This window comes from Haliaeetus leucocephalus, unplaced genomic scaffold (genome assembly GCF_000737465.1).
Source record: "Haliaeetus leucocephalus isolate CR32 unplaced genomic scaffold, Haliaeetus_leucocephalus-4.0 Scaffold284, whole genome shotgun sequence".
Taxonomy (NCBI): Eukaryota; Metazoa; Chordata; class Aves; order Accipitriformes; family Accipitridae; genus Haliaeetus; species Haliaeetus leucocephalus.
The window spans coordinates 515,048-533,399 of NW_010972720.1; the positions used below are offsets into that span (position 1 = coordinate 515,048).

The 18,352-nt window shown below is 35.8% G+C and overlaps 1 protein-coding gene across 1 annotated transcript in view; it reads right to left on the reverse strand.

Moving 5' to 3' along the window:
• NEK1 (NIMA-related kinase 1) overlaps window positions 1-18,352 on the reverse strand; it is a 50,417-nt gene that overhangs the window by 31,911 nt on the left and 154 nt on the right. The window contains exons 2-15 of the mRNA XM_010569946.1: window positions 16,124-16,272; window positions 15,951-16,047; window positions 13,825-13,922; window positions 12,200-12,283; window positions 11,680-11,747; window positions 11,486-11,572; window positions 10,353-10,407; window positions 8,854-9,054; window positions 5,635-5,695; window positions 4,342-4,499; window positions 2,214-2,273; window positions 1,899-1,958; window positions 1,710-1,757; window positions 1,543-1,617 (exon numbers count right to left, since the gene is read on the reverse strand). Coding sequence (XP_010568248.1) covers window positions 1,543-1,617; window positions 1,710-1,757; window positions 1,899-1,958; window positions 2,214-2,273; window positions 4,342-4,499; window positions 5,635-5,695; window positions 8,854-9,054; window positions 10,353-10,407; window positions 11,486-11,572; window positions 11,680-11,747; window positions 12,200-12,283; window positions 13,825-13,922; window positions 15,951-16,047; window positions 16,124-16,240 — 1,269 coding nt within the window. The 5' untranslated portion in view covers window positions 16,241-16,272. The remainder of the gene's footprint in view (window positions 1-1,542; window positions 1,618-1,709; window positions 1,758-1,898; window positions 1,959-2,213; window positions 2,274-4,341; window positions 4,500-5,634; window positions 5,696-8,853; window positions 9,055-10,352; window positions 10,408-11,485; window positions 11,573-11,679; window positions 11,748-12,199; window positions 12,284-13,824; window positions 13,923-15,950; window positions 16,048-16,123; window positions 16,273-18,352) is intronic.

Sequence of the window (18,352 nt, forward strand, 5' to 3'; positions counted from 1 at the left end):
GAAAGCAAAAGGATAATTAAGTCAAGAATACTGTAATAGTATATGAAAACCTGGAGCGATGATAACCTAGCAGCCTGCAGTAAGATTTGTACTAAACTATCCAATTTGGAGAAGACATTTAAATGAATTTTAAAGCATGTCTGCCATGACATTTTACACCAGTGACACTTAGTGAAAAGATACACAGCCACTGAACCTCAGTTTCCCTAGATGACTGAGAATACTGATAACAATGCAGCTGTAGCTACAACAGAACACTTTACACATTTGCAGTGTCTAAGGACCTTGCAGTAAAACTCTTAATCAGAAACATGATAGTTTTCAGGAACATACATAGCTCTCATCTAAATGTGATGATGCTGATACATTGTGTTGTATGGAAGCTTGTATTGGTGTCTGCCAGTTTCATCTTAGAGAGAGAAGAACAGCATAAGAACCAAATGATGTTTTTTGACCTTTCCATTAAATCAGCACCGAGTAGTTTTTAAAGTCTGGTATGCTTAAGTTTGCTTTTATATTTAAGCTTTACTTATATGATGTGTGGCACATATCCAAAGATAATGTCTATTTTGAAATAATACATATTTAATAAACAGCTACTGAAACCTGGTCAAGTGCTTGTGTATTCCTCATATTCTTGTACAAGGAACAGAAAATAAAACCTTTATTCATTTTGACTCTACTGCTCCATCAGAGCTTGTTTACAAAAACCCTACTAAACATGTTTAGGCCAAGTATTTTTGTAAGATTCACTACCACCACAAAGAATAACTGTGTTTTAATCCATTTTCTACTATGAGACAGATTTACACCACAGCAATACTTAAATTCCTGCACTGGCTCTGTCTGATGAAAGTACCCAGACCTTTATATTCAACTATCTTCATGAGACTACTTCCCAGAACAGTTATGTTTCCATGAAACTATGACACACACAAACAGGCAAAAAGAAACTGTCATAGGAATCAGATTATGTAATTAAATTATGTAAGATGTGAATGGCTAAAGAGTTTACTGCTTTCAGAAAAAAAAAAAAAATTAGATTTACTCAAGATTTTTTTACCCCCCTCCTGAACAACTTATCAGTAAACATTTATGTTGCTAAGTAACAAAGAAAACTTAGAAGCAGGTGTTTAATACTGGGGAAGAAGACCATTATGATGAGAACCTGGAAAAAGATTTCAACAAAAGAGTTCAAGAACAAACTTGAATGTAAAAGAAGCTGTCCATGCATAGATTCAGCACAGGAAAAGTAGCAAAAGCAGGAGTGGCAAAAAGAAAGTGGCACATGAAAACCATTACTAGCAGAAAGAGAAGAGATTCAGCAATTTAGGAAGTATTAAAAATGAAAATTGCACATGATCTCCAAAAAGCCAGGGAAGGAGTCTGTTATACAGTTTCTCTTAAATTATCCATAGATTAATAACGGGCAGCCCCAAGAGTTGACCTCCAAGAGCAGATCTTTCTGAAAAGAGAAGACCATGCCAGATAACCAAAGGTGGGGGGAACAGACTACACCACATTTCTGCATCTGCTGCCAACCTTAACATCACCACTTCCACCTGAACCAAGCACATTCCTCCATCCTTGTTCCCTGGCTCTGTTTATTCGTTCCATCTGAAGGAGAAAACAATACAGGAAAACATAATTCAAGGAATCACTAAGTAAAAATTGAACTTAACTATTAACACATTTTAAACATATTTTACCCTTTCTTTTTCCAATCTTCTCATTTCATCTGCCTTCAGTAAACTGATCTGCAATGTGTAAGGATTAAACATGTTTAGTAACGGGGAAATCGAACTACTCCATATTCTTATGCAACATGTAACACAGCACAAAATATTTCATTAAAATTACTAAAGGTGAAAAAAGAAAGTCTCAAGAATCTTGTCTACCTGATCTCTCTGGCGTTTTTCTTTTTCAGGCAATTCTAACCTTTTCTTTTTTGAAGGTTCCTGAAAAATAAACATATAATTTGGCATTTATTATTGAGCCATTATTCTGTCAAGCGTCTGTCAGGATAGGTTAGTGCTCCAATTGCTGGTATCTGTCCACGAAGATCAAAAAAAAAAAAAATTTAAGAAAATCGCTGTTACATAATGTTACGAAAAAAAAGATAAGGAGGAAAGGTTTGAAGGTTTTACTTTGTCATTCTTGCTCTGGACTTAGCTTTTGCTTAGTTTGAAAATTAACAGATGATTTTCTGATACCTCAAACATTTTCCTCCTTTTTTCTCCTGGATCCATTTTCTTCATTGGAGTTGGAAAGGCCTAGATAAAAGGTGACACTTCAAATCAAATACCATGATGCCAGAATGAGAGAAAAAATCTAATCGGGGCGGGGGGGCAGGAAATCTTAAACCCACAACTTAGTATGTGCAAAATGGGGTTTAAAATAATTAATTACTCAGGAGGTTTTAAATGAAAAGCACTGCTAGGATCTAGGATTAAATGCTACTGTATTTGCTCATCCTTTACTAAAAGCTCTGTCTTGAAAGCTGAAGGCAGTAATTTTTAAATCTCTTTTGTCTTAATTTTTCTTCTCTGGCAATATCATTCTGCACAACAATCTTTTCCTATAATAAGTCTTTGAGGGTCCCTAGATATTAAGATTCTCTTTTATTTGGAGAACAGATTTATTAGGTTATCTTTAGGCTCTTTTGCTTGGGTAACTCTAACCAAGGTTCTTGTTACCTCTGGAAGAGGAGAATGAAGACACTATTGAATGCCTGGTAAAGAAGCAGCTATACATAATAAATGATGCTGCCTACTCTAATCTTCTCAAAAAACTTACAGTTACTTTTAAAGCATTTTTTTTTCTGACCGTACTAGAACACGGAGCACTTAATAATATTTTGACAACCTAAAACCCTATCAAAATGAGTACTTTAAATTCAAGTATTTCAGAAGATGGAAGCCTTTAGAGACTTAAGTCAATGTAGTTCAACTACAGTGAGTTAACATAATATCACTAAACAAAGGAGATGATTGTTCAATGCTCCTCTGAAAAGCCAGTTGAGAGCTGCAAGCTCAAACTACCCTGGAAAAACAGCAAAGAGAAGAAAATGTCTATTACTGTAGCCAGTTTCTATCCTACATCTTACCCCTTATCACTAGGTACAATCCGCACAAAGAATGTCTTAAAATTGCAGCATTACTGACTCCTTACATGCAGCGAGAATATATTTCCTCAGTCTCTACCCTGCTTCTTTGAGTCTCTATGCAAGTTGGACTCGTGCTAGCTGGCGAAACTCGATTATAGAGAGCAGCAGACCAGCAGATGGTTGCACAATCAAGCTTTAAAACATAAAAACCTCATGGTCTCATAAGGACACACAAGAAGTCTGTGCATTCCCTTCTTCTTGCTCTCTTTTTCAAACTGTATATCACAAGCCAACAAGGCTTGTGTGATCCATGAGCTTCTCCCTAAACCTCCGATAACTTTTGAACCGCAAGGATAATTTATATCTCAAATATAATTTTCTAACCACCTATCAAATTTGACAGATGGATAGAGATCTCAGTATTATGTTCCCCAAAGTGCCACAGGGAGAAGTAAAGAAAGAAAACACAAACCCCACAAAAAACCCACAACAGCAACAACAAAAATATTACTTATTCAGAAGAAAATTTGAATTAGTTCTCTTGATGAAGTGGGAGCTTCTTGGTTGCTAGTTGTCTGGCACATGCATATAGCTCAAAACTAGCTGTATCATAAACATCTCCTGGCCATGCAGTAATTAAAGGAATAAAGAGAGAGAAAAAAAGAATTTTATGTAATAAGGAGTACAGAGAAGATGACTGGAAGATCAAAAGTACTGTATGAAAGTATACAGAAGACTATTTCTCATTAGGTCATGGAATTAAGTCTGGAAAACTCCTCTTCCAATTACACAATTTCTCTCGCTGACAACACATTAGAAAATGACTAAAAAACTTTTCTATGTTTTGAAAATCTGCGATTATTTTTGAACAAGGAAGAAAGATGCAAAGATTCTTATCCAGTGTCAATGATATTGGTATACCTGACAGACTTCCAATATTTCTAAAAGTGCCAACACCAACAAAGGAACTGAAAACATGCAAAGCACATCTAATTCAGCAGTGGAATTAAAAACCAAACTTAAGGAGCAGCCTCCAAAAATCATTATATTAAAACAACGTAAAAAAAAAATAAAAATCAATAATGAAGCAAGCCAAGCATTTAAACTACTACTACTTTCTCTGCAGATGCATGTGTCCACATAAAAGACATTTTCAAAAGGAATGCATAGTATTTTCATAGCATTTAAATAAGGTATGAGCAAACCAGTTCAATCTGAGTAACTTAGCTTCTTACCTGTCTAGATTTAGCCAATGGTTTCTTCTCATTAGGCTTCTTAGCTGCATCACAAGACTTCCTGATTACTAAAGGCACTCCATATTTTGCAGCAGGTTTGGTAATTTTCTGAGCTGGTGCAACTGAAGTCAGTATTTGTTCTTGAGCTGGCCTTTTAGCTAAAAAAGAAAAAAGACGTGTTTTACAGCTATCCAGGCTGGCCAGTGTACCATATTTCTCATTCCCAAGGTCTTGGAACAGCAAAGCTGGAGGAAAAATGAGTGACCTGCTAACATTTCATTCACATGAGCTGATGCCTAAGTGCAATATACCCAGTTGCCCAAAACAGTGTGTCTAAATTTCATGCTTGATAAGATACAGCAAAACACAATCCCTGAGCTTTTCACTCTCAACACTTAAAACTGGAGAACTGAAGCTTATTTCAGCTGCCATGCTTTTATTATCCAGTTGTCATGGTCACAGGGAAGTTTTCCTAGTGGAACAGAGGGAGAGGCCTCCCTCCACTAACGACATTGGATTACAACCTGCAACACTAAAGTCAGCAGAAGATGAGTTCTGGAAGAACTTCAATGGCCTTCAGGGATATTGTTTTCCCTGCAGAGTTCCTGAAAATATGCCAATATTGTGGATTTGATTCTGTGTTAGCAGGGCTCTCTTACTACAGCAGGACAGCCGTGAAACACTTACGCAAGACTATCAAAAGACACAGAAGTACTTGCCACAGCTTCAAGTAATTACAAGGAAATAAAATAAAGGGGAGTAAAATCTAGGGAAAAAAGGGTAAACTCATGCAGGAAAATGAAGTAAGGTAAGACCATTCTGACAAAATGAACCATGATCTAATTTGCTACTAGTAGTAGAAATTCTACTGCTTTGGGCTGAAGTCAGGGCTTAATCCTGGAATCTGTATGAAACCTCCCACATTTTTACAAAAAATGGTATTTCTCATTACCCGTTTGTAATTAGCAAGGGGAAAAAAAAATGGTACAATAACTACATATAAATTATTGCCAGTATTTGTAGTCTTTGCTGTCTCCTTAAATTTTGGAAGCGTAGCATACTGCACGACAAAAAAGTACACTTAAAATATTACAGGACCACAGTTTGTATTTGCATCACTTGTACCCTACATACATCCAGCTCCCCAGGGGAAGGGGGAAAATAGCTCCCCTCTCTTTTTTCCTGAAACTTCTAGAATCAGGTATAAGAACACACCAAAACCAATAAAAGAACAAAGTTACATACGCTATCTTGCCAGAGCTGAAAGCAAAAGCACTCTACATGCTTACTTACCTGGTGCAGCATGTGGTCCAAACTTATGGAAGATTTTGTGATTGAATTCTTCTGCAATAAGCTAAACAAAAAGTTGAACAGTTAGCCAACAGTATTTATGACTGAAGCTAGAAAGAACTTTTCAGAGAAGTGTGCCACTCCCAGTAAGCATCTAATTAAAAGTATTTACTGTAACTTAAATTTAAATGAATATTCAACTTTATGTATTCAATTTAATATTACTAACATGAATATGAGGCTGGATTCAGTATTTTCAAACATTTTTTCCATAATTGCTGCAAGAATTTTAAAAAACCAATTTAGTCTGACTTCTGGGTGGCACATGTTACCTCATTTATGAGCTAACTAAGAATCTAGAAGAAAGTTAATGTGAGTATCAGCATAGTTTATGCATAGTTTATTTCAGATTTCTGTATAGTTGCCAAATTTCACTTCAATTTCTCAGACAGCTTGTGTCCAAAAAACCAGTCCTTTAAAAATGTTTGTAGTTTTTAAGTTTCTCTATGCTTTTCAAGATGGGAAGGTTACTACATATGTGGATATCTAGGAACAATGTATACAGTGTGCTGTCAGGCATATCAAATCAGCATAAAATGTGGAAAATAGCCTTAATGGAGTAAAAAAATTGGAGTCAAGACAAAGAACATTCAAACATCAATAGGCTATCATCTCGAATATTGTTATGTAGTTCTGAACCCAACACCTCAAAAACCATGTAGCAGAAATGAAAAAGGTTCAAAGAAGAGCAGCAAGGATAATTAAAAGTGTTGAAAAGATTCAGTACAAAGAACAAATAAGCTTGCTCTTCAGCCTATAAAAAGACAACCGAGATGTAATATGACAGGAGAAACACACAAGGGCAGCAAATGATAATACCAATATAAGAAGTGGGGTACAACTGAATATAAGGAGGAAGGTTTAGAATAAACAAAGTTGATGCCTTCTGCAACAAGTAGCAGACCTGTGAAATTTCTTACTGATCATAAAATCTTACACAGGTTCAAGGAGAAATCAGGTAAGCTCATGGACAAGAAATCTATTGAGGATGACTAAATACCAAAGAAGATGCTTCCTGAACTGATGCAATTGAGACAGAAAAAGATGAAGGCTGGGAGAGTATTATAGGGTAATGTCACGTACGCTTGCCTTGTTCTTATATGTCTCACCAGGCACTGTTCATGGCCAGTGTTCACTGCCCACAGGATACGGAGTGAGACTGACTTTTAACTGAGCCAGCACCATGTTGTTGTTTTCTAACATCCTGCTCTCAAACTTCCTGCTGAATCTGAGTGCCACAACTGGTGCTACCAATACAGAATATTAAAGGATGGGAACTAAAAAGGAGGGGTTTTTACAACAGTAGAGCTACTTGCAGACAGATAATGGCCATACTACAGACCACCTTTCTAGAGATGGAGCGTGCCAGGAACGCATTACTTAACGTTCTGACAACAACAGACAGCAACGTTAACTGAATAGTTGCTAAACCCCAAGGTTTTAAAGAATAGTCTTTATAGAATCTTGAAATATCCAGATTATTTTGATTTGCTTAAAGGCTACCAGTCAGTTACAATGATGCTGAGGAGTTTAAAAAAAAAAAAACCCAAGAACCAAAGTGCAGAACTTAGGACTCTGCACATGATGGCAGGGAAAGGTTTTAACCTGTACGGTCTGTCATCAAAAGATTCTGTAAGCAAGAAATCACACATAAGAACGGTCTCCTACTAATGGTATTTCAGTGATCTTGAAGCTTTTATTTGGGTAATAAGCAGTAACAACTGAAGTGTGATGTTTCCATGATAACAGAAAGGAAAAATAACTCTTCAGCATCTTTCAAAAAGCCCTTTTTTTGTTGTTTTTAAATTGATGCTAATTTAGATCCACTCTTTACTGTAACTTAGTAACTATAAAAATTGAGACAGAATTTATATAAAACTGGAAGACTGATTTCCTGTCATTTAAGAGCAGGATTTCAGCAACAGTTGCAACATGTTGAAGATGTCAGCTATGGAAGATCTCTTAAGCTTAGACTAAGTAAAGCAGAGGACAACAGCATCAGCCATGGATGAAACTGAAAAAATAGGCGTTACAGCTGTGTCACAGAATGACCACCTCTGGCACCATTTAGTAAAAGGTGCTTTCTGGCTGTGGAGGTTTTTTTGTTGCTCTTAGGATTAGGTAGCATCTCTAAATCAAACGTGTTAGTGATTCAGCTGGAAAAATTGTGTGCAAGTATTCATGCTCAATCTAGGAGCAATTAGTATTATCAACTGGTTGTAGTCTATTACTAATTATACTTTGCCTGACTAACTCCAAATAAAAATTCTATATCCATTCCAGCTACTGGAAATAAAAATCAGATCAAACTATTGCTGTTGTCAAAGTTAGAACAAACTTATCTGCAAAGACTTCTGAATCTTACCTTTCACTGTGACTTTAATCTGAACTACTATTAGTTGAAAATCTATTTCATATACAATTGAAATTCCAATTATATATGGCCTTGTCATGAAATTTCGTTAGTTGCGAGTTAGAATCCATTAGAATTCTTTATACTTAGTGAGGTCTCCTTTTGCATTCATTTCCTCCCTCTCCTTTCTCTGTCTACATTTATTTACCTCATATCAGTACTATTATTCACTTGTTAATCTTGATCTCTTTTGATTAGATTTATATTAAAAGGACCTGAATAGAGGTCAAATGATATCGACAGATTCTAAACAGAATAGCAAGAAACTTCTTCGAGGTTATATACGCATGATACATTTAAACATCAAGAAATTTTAAGATTAGTTTACTTAGCAATATTTCACAGAACATGCTTTCAGGCCATTCCAAATTCCAAACAAAAAATGGACTGAAGAAATTTCAATAAAGCAGCGATGCTGAAGTAATTGACAGCACCATTTTATGAAAAAAAGCGTATCTAAATAAATCAACATCTCACTCATAATTCCTCACTACATAGAAAAACACACAAAACAATGCACTTCAGAAAATGCCAGTTTAAATTGTTTGTGGAAACTAACAAATACTTAAGTAATTTGAGATTTTTCTTTACAGTTCATAACAAAACTCTTTTTTCCTCAACTGAAAGTGTCTCTATAAAAGCTCTAGGGAATACCATTACGCAAATTTCTCATGTTGTACATTAACATTAGAATAAAGAAAAAGTCTGTGGTGTTTTTAGCAAAACTAGAACTAAAACTAACGCCATACCTGTGGTGTGAGAAATTTTTCAACCCGTTTGGCTATGAAGTTTTTCTCCAATATGGAGTTTACTGATGGTCTATTCCTAGGATTCCTTTTAAATAATTGTGACAGCAGATTACGTAGGTCATAGGAGTAATGCACAGAAACAGGAGGAAAAGGTCCAGAGATTATCTTCAGTACCAAGTTCTTCATGTTGCCAGCTTCAAACTACATCACACAAGAAACAAAACAGTTACTACATACTACTTACTGTCTGTCCACCTGCAAGGCTGCATATAAAGATGAAGAGGAAAACAAAAAAACAACACATCTTCCCTTGCCTCAACACACCAAAACAAATTTTCAAGGCCATCAATAGTTTACATCAGCAGTTTAAAAAAATCTGCTGCCAAGTGTTCTGATTATAAATACATCACAATACAGGTACTTCATACTACAGGTATAAATTTTGCTAACAAATAATTATTTCCCTCCAGATCTAGACTGACAATGAAATATAACTAAAGATAAAATAATTACATAATTATCTGCTTGATCTCTCTCCCAAACACTTTCAACCATCACGACTTCTGCCCTTTTTAGCAAAGCCACATTTCAAATGAAAGAATGTAAAGCATTCACACTCCTTCAGTGTTAAATCCAAAGGAATGCTTAAACTTCAGCTTAAGGTCAGAAAACTGAGTGCACCATTTCAATTCCTTTGCACAATAAAAAGAAAACAGTACATATCACCCAGCTCACAGAAAACAACCTATTGCCATCAACTCTCAGAAAGGCAACATTGTCAGCATTGATGCCACAGACAAGACTAAGACTAAGCAATAAGAAATTACAAAAGATTGAAATGAAATTAAATCTTTTTTTTATTTTCATGCTGTTATAATCTTTTTTCTTTTAATAAAAATAGCTATTAAACCCCCCCCCCCCCAACCAAGACCGAAAAAAAATGTTTTTTCTTCCCTTCCTAACTGGAAAATCAGTGATAAAGATGTATTTTTCAAAACAACACACACACACAGAGGGGGGAAAAAAAAAAAGGGGGGGGGGGGGGGGGGGGTGACGGACACGACACAACTCTTTCACCTTGGAATGTTTTTCTAAGAACTGTTCCTGTTCTAAACAGAAACGCATTAATCCACCTGCACAAAAGCTGACAGTCCAAATTCAGAGTTTCAATGAAAATGTCAAGTTTTTTTGAAAGAAAGGAACACTATTGACAGTATCGTTTGTTACAACACATAATTTTTTTTCAGCTAACACAGTTCATTAAAAACCTATATTGAAAATAAAATATACAGTGCTAAGATTTCTGGAGAGATTGGCATGAAGCAAAATACAGATGGAAAACGTTGGTCAGTATAGGAAAAGGAGATGAAAATGTTGAAGGCAATTTTAAACAGTCACCATGAAAGCCTTTCAACAACTGAAATCCATTTGTGTAACATCAGGAAAAATTCCTGTTTGAAACCACTATTCTTTTAAAGACACAAGAATTTTCTACTCACCGCATGTTTAAGTGTGCACATTTCATAGAGAACACAACCAAGGGCCCAGATATCGCTAAATCAAAGAGAACATATCTTAAGAATTAGTTCTAGATGTAACATTGCCAAGTAACTTACATCTGTGAAGTCTATCTTTGAAAAGTAAAAGGTTGTATTTTGAGTATGTACAAGCTCCCTTGTACGTATATCTTCCACTCCCCAAACCACAAAATTCCAACAAAAAAAGAATTCAACAACCAAAAGTAAGACCAACCTGAAAACCAGATGAGGTTATTTTGGGTCCAGATTTTATTTAGACCTTTTCATCTGAACCACTTCAATCACAAAAATTAGACAAAATATGGACAAAGGCTTTTTTTTTTAAATATATATTTGCCAAAGGTCTTAGAATTAAACAAACAAAAACCCAAACAAAACTCACCACCTAATTCAGCAAATACAATTCTTAAAGTCAATGTACTCTGTTTAACATTGACTTACCTCCCCTCACTCATTACACGACTACAGAATTTGGTTAGAATACCATTGGATAATAAACCGCATGTAGAAGAAATTGAGGGACAAAGAACTGCAACAATTTTTATCTTTTAAGAAACCAACTGAAATTAGTATAAGGCACTCACAGCAATGGATGCAGCAGCTTAGTGCAGTATAAGACTAACTTGAAAATGACCATTTTAATTACATTAGGGACGCTGTTACCAGATAACAGCCTACTGCCAGGACAGCAAACATATAAGCAAAGTTATCTGAAGCAAGCTGAGCCACCTATCTAGGCATGTGCTTAGAGAATCCAGTTACTGTGTTTGTGATTTCATCTTTAACACAGTTTCACATTCATACTGCATAAATTAAGGCAGTACAACTAGCGTGCAGATAGACAAAGGCAGAGCCATAATTAAGAACACTGCTAGATCTAGAACTCAGAGCATTAAGCTAAGTCATCTCTGCATCACAGTGCTTTGTACTGCACAGACCTACTAAGGTCCCACCTGTACAGTGAGACTCAGTACCTTCTTGGGTAAGAGATGAACTAACAGCTGTTCACCATCATATGAATAGAATAGCTTTAGACTTCTAAAAGAACTCACTTTCTTCTTACCAAAAACATTTAATAAAATGCTTATTACTACCTTTTATTGTTGTAAGGCTTGTTCTGACATATTTCAGGTGACAAGTAGTATGGCGTTCCTATGCAAGTGCGAGCCAACTCTGCAGTACTAAGAAAAAAAGAATGAATGTTAACAACTCACATGAAGTGCGTAGATTGCATTTTCCTAGATCAAAGCAATTTAAGTCAGAGAAAACAGCATCAAAAAGGAGTTACCTGTTAAGAACTCTGGCGATCCCAAAATCTCCCAGCTGTATTGTTCCATCTTTGGTTAAAAATATGTTCTTGGTATAGAAATTTTAAGAAGTCTGTTAATTAAAACATTCATACAATTGCACACTTTTTGTTCTCAACATGTTTTGGGAAGAATAAAGTTTTCTACCATTCAATCACTCTGAAGTCGCTAGCAACAGTGTTATTGACTACTATTAAACACCCAACTTATTCTAGTCCTACTTCATCAAAATTAAACACTATAATACATTCTAAAACATAACCTTTTCTGTCCCCACACATAAACATATGAATAACACTCAAGTAGCTTCATCAGATAGTCTCATCTCTTTGTACAAATATCATATAAACCTCTTCCAGACAATTCTGAAGAAAAATGTTTCCAGTATTAGAAGCATTTATGTAAAAACACCATTTTCTCTAATTTGCCAGTTTACACTAGCAAGATATTAATTTAATCACTTTGGAAGTAAATTCAGTTAAAAAATAGTTACCTACATACCTGTGACTTTATGTCCCGATGCAAGATTTTTCTATCATGTATGTGTTTTAGTGCTAAACAGATTTGTACAAACCAATCCAGAATCTATGTGTAAAAGAAAATGCAACGTCAGGATCTTTATCTGAAAGCTTCGCCAGTTACATAACTGAAGATTATAAAATCAATTTTAAAATTATAACTCAAGATTTTACCCTCTTCCCACAAACCTGTCTTCACTTATACCATAGAATAATTAAAAATGTTACCAGTACTGTCACTATAATGCAGACTTTTCAATGAAATATGCTTATTACCCAAATTAGATATTAAGCCTGAGACTACTAGTTTCATTACATATTATAAACCTAACAAAAGTATGCAATATGAATTTGATTGGCTAAAATGTTTAAGATATGGAACTTGCATCTTAAAGATTGTACTTTTGCTGTAACCAATACGATAAGTCCTCTTGCAGTCAGTCAACCGAGAGTCCTAGAATGCGATACTGATGTTTACAGAAACACTTATTTTATCATACAGTAATTTTATGTATTTTACATTAAAAAGAAAAATAGTACAAAGCAGATTTCAATGAGAAAAGCAACAAACAACATATAACTAGAAGATCATAAGCAAGCCAACAACCCCCTTTTTTTTCTGTGAATTTGTAAAAATCACAATATCAAAAAGTGACTAACAGCAAGAACTTTTCCACATGAAAAGTGGTTTCACATTCCCAACTTAGAAGTACACACACGTCAAAATTACAGTATAATGCAAGGTGTAATTTTAACTTTTCCACCTTAAGTTCTTCCTGTAAAAGTGAGCCCAAATTAGAAAAATGAAAAGTTTTACAGATTATATCCAAAATATTTAATGATTACCCTATTCTAAATACCATCAATGGACCCAATATACTAAGCCTTTCCAACCACAGGTAAATTGAGATCTTATTGGATGCAGACACAAAAGCATAGAAACAATTTATAAACAAGGAAACATATGTCAGTTCTAACCAAAAAATTGAATCCTACATAATCTATTTTCACCTAATTTAATCAAATCTGTACATTAAATCCTCTCATCTATTCCAAATTCTCCCACCATACAAATGCCTTTATAACCAGTATCACGGAAAAAGAAAATCTGCTGGTATACTTCCAATACAATATTAATTTTTTTCTAATTGAAAAATACACTTTTGAATTATGTCAACTTCATATTGCTGTATTTTGTATTATTATACTTACAAAGTATGTTATTTTATACTTCTGATAAATGAAAATCAGTATTACAAAACAAAAATCCTGCGCCATTATAACTTTAAAAAAAAAAAAAGGTCAAAGGCTTAAAAATATTCATGTTGTCCTTCAGTATTTTTCATTTCTCAGATTTGGTTTACTTTGCAAGAGATCCAACTTTTATTAAAAGCATCTTACACAGACAGACAAAACCCCAATAACACACCCAGGATTTCTAGCTACATTTTCTTTTAAGATACTACTGTGACTGATGGCAACGAGAATCACAATTTGTGAACCTCCCCTTACATTAAGCAACCACATCTACCAAACTGAATCAAAATGATTTAAAACTCATGAAGAAGTATCATGCAACAAAACATTATAGCAGCAGTTTGTTCTTACCTGATCTTCAGAGAACAAGATTCCTTTCTGGGCATTTATTTTTTTAAATAGGTCTCCTCCTTCACAGTAATCCATCACTATGTAAAGACAGCCATTTTCTGTAAAATAAAACATAAAGTATTTCAAAAAGAAAAGAAAACACCCATCTTTAACATAACTTTCTGAATATCTTCACTGCAGTCACAGAAAAAGTAAAAAAAGTAACCTTTTCACATGCAGCTTTAGATATCATTTATTAGTTCTTTTTTCAAATTTCAAGCAAAAATGCTTTTATTATTTTGAGTTCCACAACATAAGTTTCCCGTTTCTGGTAACATTGGACTATTTTGATATGGAGAGAAAGAAATGACATCTGCTGAACCAATGCCCCAAAATGGGGTTCAAAACCACTACGAAACTAAAGGCATCACTTTATAAATGCAATATAAAACCACTCTTCAACCTGCTTTCAAACATCCTACAGATCCCCTACCCTAAAAATAGAGATCTTAAGTTCTAATTTAGGTAGTTGCCTGTATTTGCCTAATTCTTTCTTGGAGTTTTACCTGGACAAGGTATTACTCACACGAAATGCAAGAATGGAAGAATCATCAGCTCTCATACCAGACATACAGTTCATTTCAGAGACAAACGGAAACAATTATTTTCTCACTTTTGAATGAAATTTGAGGAGACTTCCAAAAATCCTATGTAAGTTTCCACTAGGAGGTATGAACATATATAATACATTTCATACAGAGATACAGTTTTGTTCCCCAATGCAACCTTTTCCAGTTAGTGATGAAAAAAGAGATTAGGCAGAGGCAAACTGCAGGTTACCAAAACCATGGGAACTACACTACTCGCATATTAAGCATGATTTTGAGAAGAGCTGAATAAATGCATAAAATCAATCACATGCTGCTCAAAAGAAAAACTCTTATGAGTTAGTCATAGCACTTAAACTCTAAGTAGAGTCAAATTTAATTAAATCATCTAAGTCGTTTAAATTTCACTCCCGCAGAACACTTCTGAAATCTGTCTTTCAAAATATCACACCCAGGATTTTTCTTTTGTGCTTACAGCTGTTTGTATTTTGGTTAAGCTTTATATCAGTATTATTTTAAGAGATGATTCTAGGAGTCTGGACTTCTTGCAGACCTGCTGCTGAAATAATTCTCTTTTATAAACCAAATCAGTATGTTCAAAAGTCCATGTGCTTTAGCAATAAAGATGCAACATGAAGTCCTGTGAAGTACAGATTACAGAATTTACCTTGTAAGAAGAAAAAAAGAAAAAAGCAGTCTTACAGAACAGGCCTCTATTGCAGAGAAGACAGAAGAGTGGATTTACAAACCAGACGACCACGGCTGTGCAATATGACTATGGCACAAAATTCTAATTTAATGAACAGAAAAAATAAAAGCCGCCAATCAAAAGACATATGAAAGTCAACAGAAAGGAAGGAAAGGAGAAAAGAGCAGTGTCCCTAAACAGTATCTCAAATAATATTTAGAGGGTTTTTTTAATAGTATTTTAACCTATATGATAGGCTTTTGGAATCTTTTATCTGTTCTGTTCATTTCCCAAGACATACACTGTGAAAACAAGGTGGAATTATGTTCTCCTTCCTTCATAGCTCGATGAAGTAAACAGTCCCATCTATTTTTCCAGCTCTGAAAGCAGTGATACAATTGCAATTACTGAAGACTGCATTCTAAGAAAACAGACTTTGAGATAAAATTGCTCTTGCTAGGTTATCAATACCCAAATTTAGACCATACTCATATTTAACATACACAAGCATTCAAGTCATTAGGGTATACACAAGTATTCAAGGAGACTTACACTCTGGAGAAACAAGAGAACATAACCCTTTCATTTAAGCATCAACCAAAATTGATGCATGTAAGGAAGACACAGGAACATTTCTGTTTAATTGTTGCACTTTTAAAAAAATTACTGTTATTTTTAAATGTGCAGGGGAATTGTGAAAAAAACACAACCAAAAAGAACTGAAATAAGTAACAAAAGCATGAAAAAGACTGAGACAAAACACACAGACTTTTAAACTAAATGCAGTAAGTAGTGCACAGACCGTCACTTACTATCATTACTTCAGGTTCTACTATACTAATTAATCTTACCTTCAAATGACTCCCTATACAGGACAATATTCGGATGTTTCATGTTAGCCAATACAGCAACTTCTCTCCTTGATTCTTCTCTCTCCTTATTTGACATCTTCAGAAGGAAAATAATGATTGTTGAGAACAGAAATACAAAAAGAATGGATCAGTAATTATTAATAATCACTCACCTTAGAGATGTTTATTTCTTTAATAACGTACTGTTGGCCATTTTCTTTAGCTTTGACAAGAATTGCTTTCCCAAAGGATCCTTCTCCAATCTTTCGCACTTTAATATATTTATCCATAGTTATCTTCTTAAGGCATCCTTACTCGAGTGCTAGGCAAAAAAACCACATAACAGATTTAGTTAGCTGTACTTAGTCATCTAGTCTGCCAGGTCACATTACATTATTTTTTACTCAAAACATCAATCCATTTGTCTCTTCAGTTGCATCACATGCTTTGTAGCTTTTCAGTAAATCATCTACTCTTAGTCTCAATTCTCTACTGGTACAGTTGGCTCACTTGGTGTAGAAAAAGGGCTCCATTGCTAAAACTGGTTTAATCCTTCATCTTGACAGATAGTATAAAAAACAGGATGTGTTTTATCTTTAAGAAAGATAAGCAGTCACAGTGCCATAACTTCTGATTCAGCTAGCACACAAACATCATATGGAGCTATAGCATCTGGTTAGCAATCTTTCATTCACCTTTACTTGGAAGAACTATAATAGTAGGGGGGAGAAAAATCCCTACATGTTGTTTCTTAAGAAGCACTAAATCCAGTATTTTGGAAGTTAGTCACTATAATGAAGCCAGAAATGGACTGAATTTTGGATCCCCAACAAGTTTAGAATCATTAGTCAATATAGTAAGGTGTGACATTAATTCTGACTGAAAACTTAGGTAATTTATTTTTCTATGTTGCATATAAAATCAATTCATTACAAATGACCACTTAGACTACCTTTTGAGATTAAACAGATTACTCAGCTGCATGTTGATTGTGTTGAAGGTTCTATATTAAAAAACTTTGACAAAAATAACGTGTGTGGAAGGTACGGCAATATAGAGAAGTGTCAGAACAGCAAAGAAAATTGGCAAAACAAAGACCAAAGTGACAAACGTCAAAACAAATTCATGGTGGACTACCAGGCCACCTTTTCTACAGTAGAAAGAACATCCGTACCCTGAAGAAGTTCCCATAAGCTGAAAAAGACAAAAGGTTCCTAAGCTTTTCTGCATCCAAGCCTCATTTAAGAGCACTAGCAGCATTTGTGCTTTCCTGTGCCCAGCTTCCTTCCAACAGGAGACCCTAGTAGCTTAAATCCATACTTCACACACTTCTCAGGTAAGGCTCTTCGCCCTGATTTGGGGTCATATTTTTGTCACAGAATTACCATGCACCAGACACAGATGCTGCTAAAGAGTCTCAGGAAGATGAAGGACCCCTACCATGAAAGCAGACTAAAATTAATAAGCTTGATTAGCATAGCAAGTCAAAACACAAGAGAACCAAAGTAATCTTTTCTGCAAAATAGGAGATGGGAAAATAACCAGGACTAAGAATAACTACCAGGAAATAAAAAACATGAAAATGACAGGCCTGCAATGTCTTGGTGGTTTGGTTGGGTTTTTTTGCCTTGAAGTGCAGAAAAATAGTTTAGCATAAAGTTGCACTTCTAAAAGAAGAAAGACTCAGTATTAACATCAATATTGTCTTTTGGGCAATAGCAAGACATAGCAGGTAGGACACAATTTTAACTTCATATGGCTTTAAGTTCTCTTCCTACCCCTGCTTTGTTTATGAAACAACCTATGCCGTACTACCACTAAACCAGCTGCATGAGGCATCGCTTAGGGCTCCTACTGCACGCTGTTCTGTGCGAATATAAACGATCAATAAGCAGCCTGTGGGCGAGAAGGGACAGTTCGGTCAAAGAGGGGAGATAATTTTGTAGGAGTTAGATGGCTTATTTTTACCCGTGGCATAGGAAATACAAGTCTTGAGAAAGGACATCAGCGCTGACAGGGCGTTGGCTTTTCAAGCCCTGGGCAAGAGGTCATTTTATCCATCACGGACAGGCACAAAAGCGGCTTGTGCGGCGGGGCACAAGTGACACCCCAAGACAACCCAACCGACCGCTAGGCGCGGAGAAAGCGAGGCGACAAACCCGAACCGCACGGCCAGGCCACGACCAGGCGGACGGAAAGAGGCAGCACACAGTGCCCGCCAGCCCCAGCCCAGCGGCAGTGCAGGCCCCCAGGCCAGGCGCCGGGCTAGGCGAAGCGCCGGGCCGGGCCGCACTCCTCAGCCAGGCCCCACCAAGCCACCGCCCCCACACAGCCGGGGCGAGACCGGCGCCAGGGCGAGAGGCGCGGCCGGGGACCCCGTCCCCCGCCCCAGGGCGACTGAG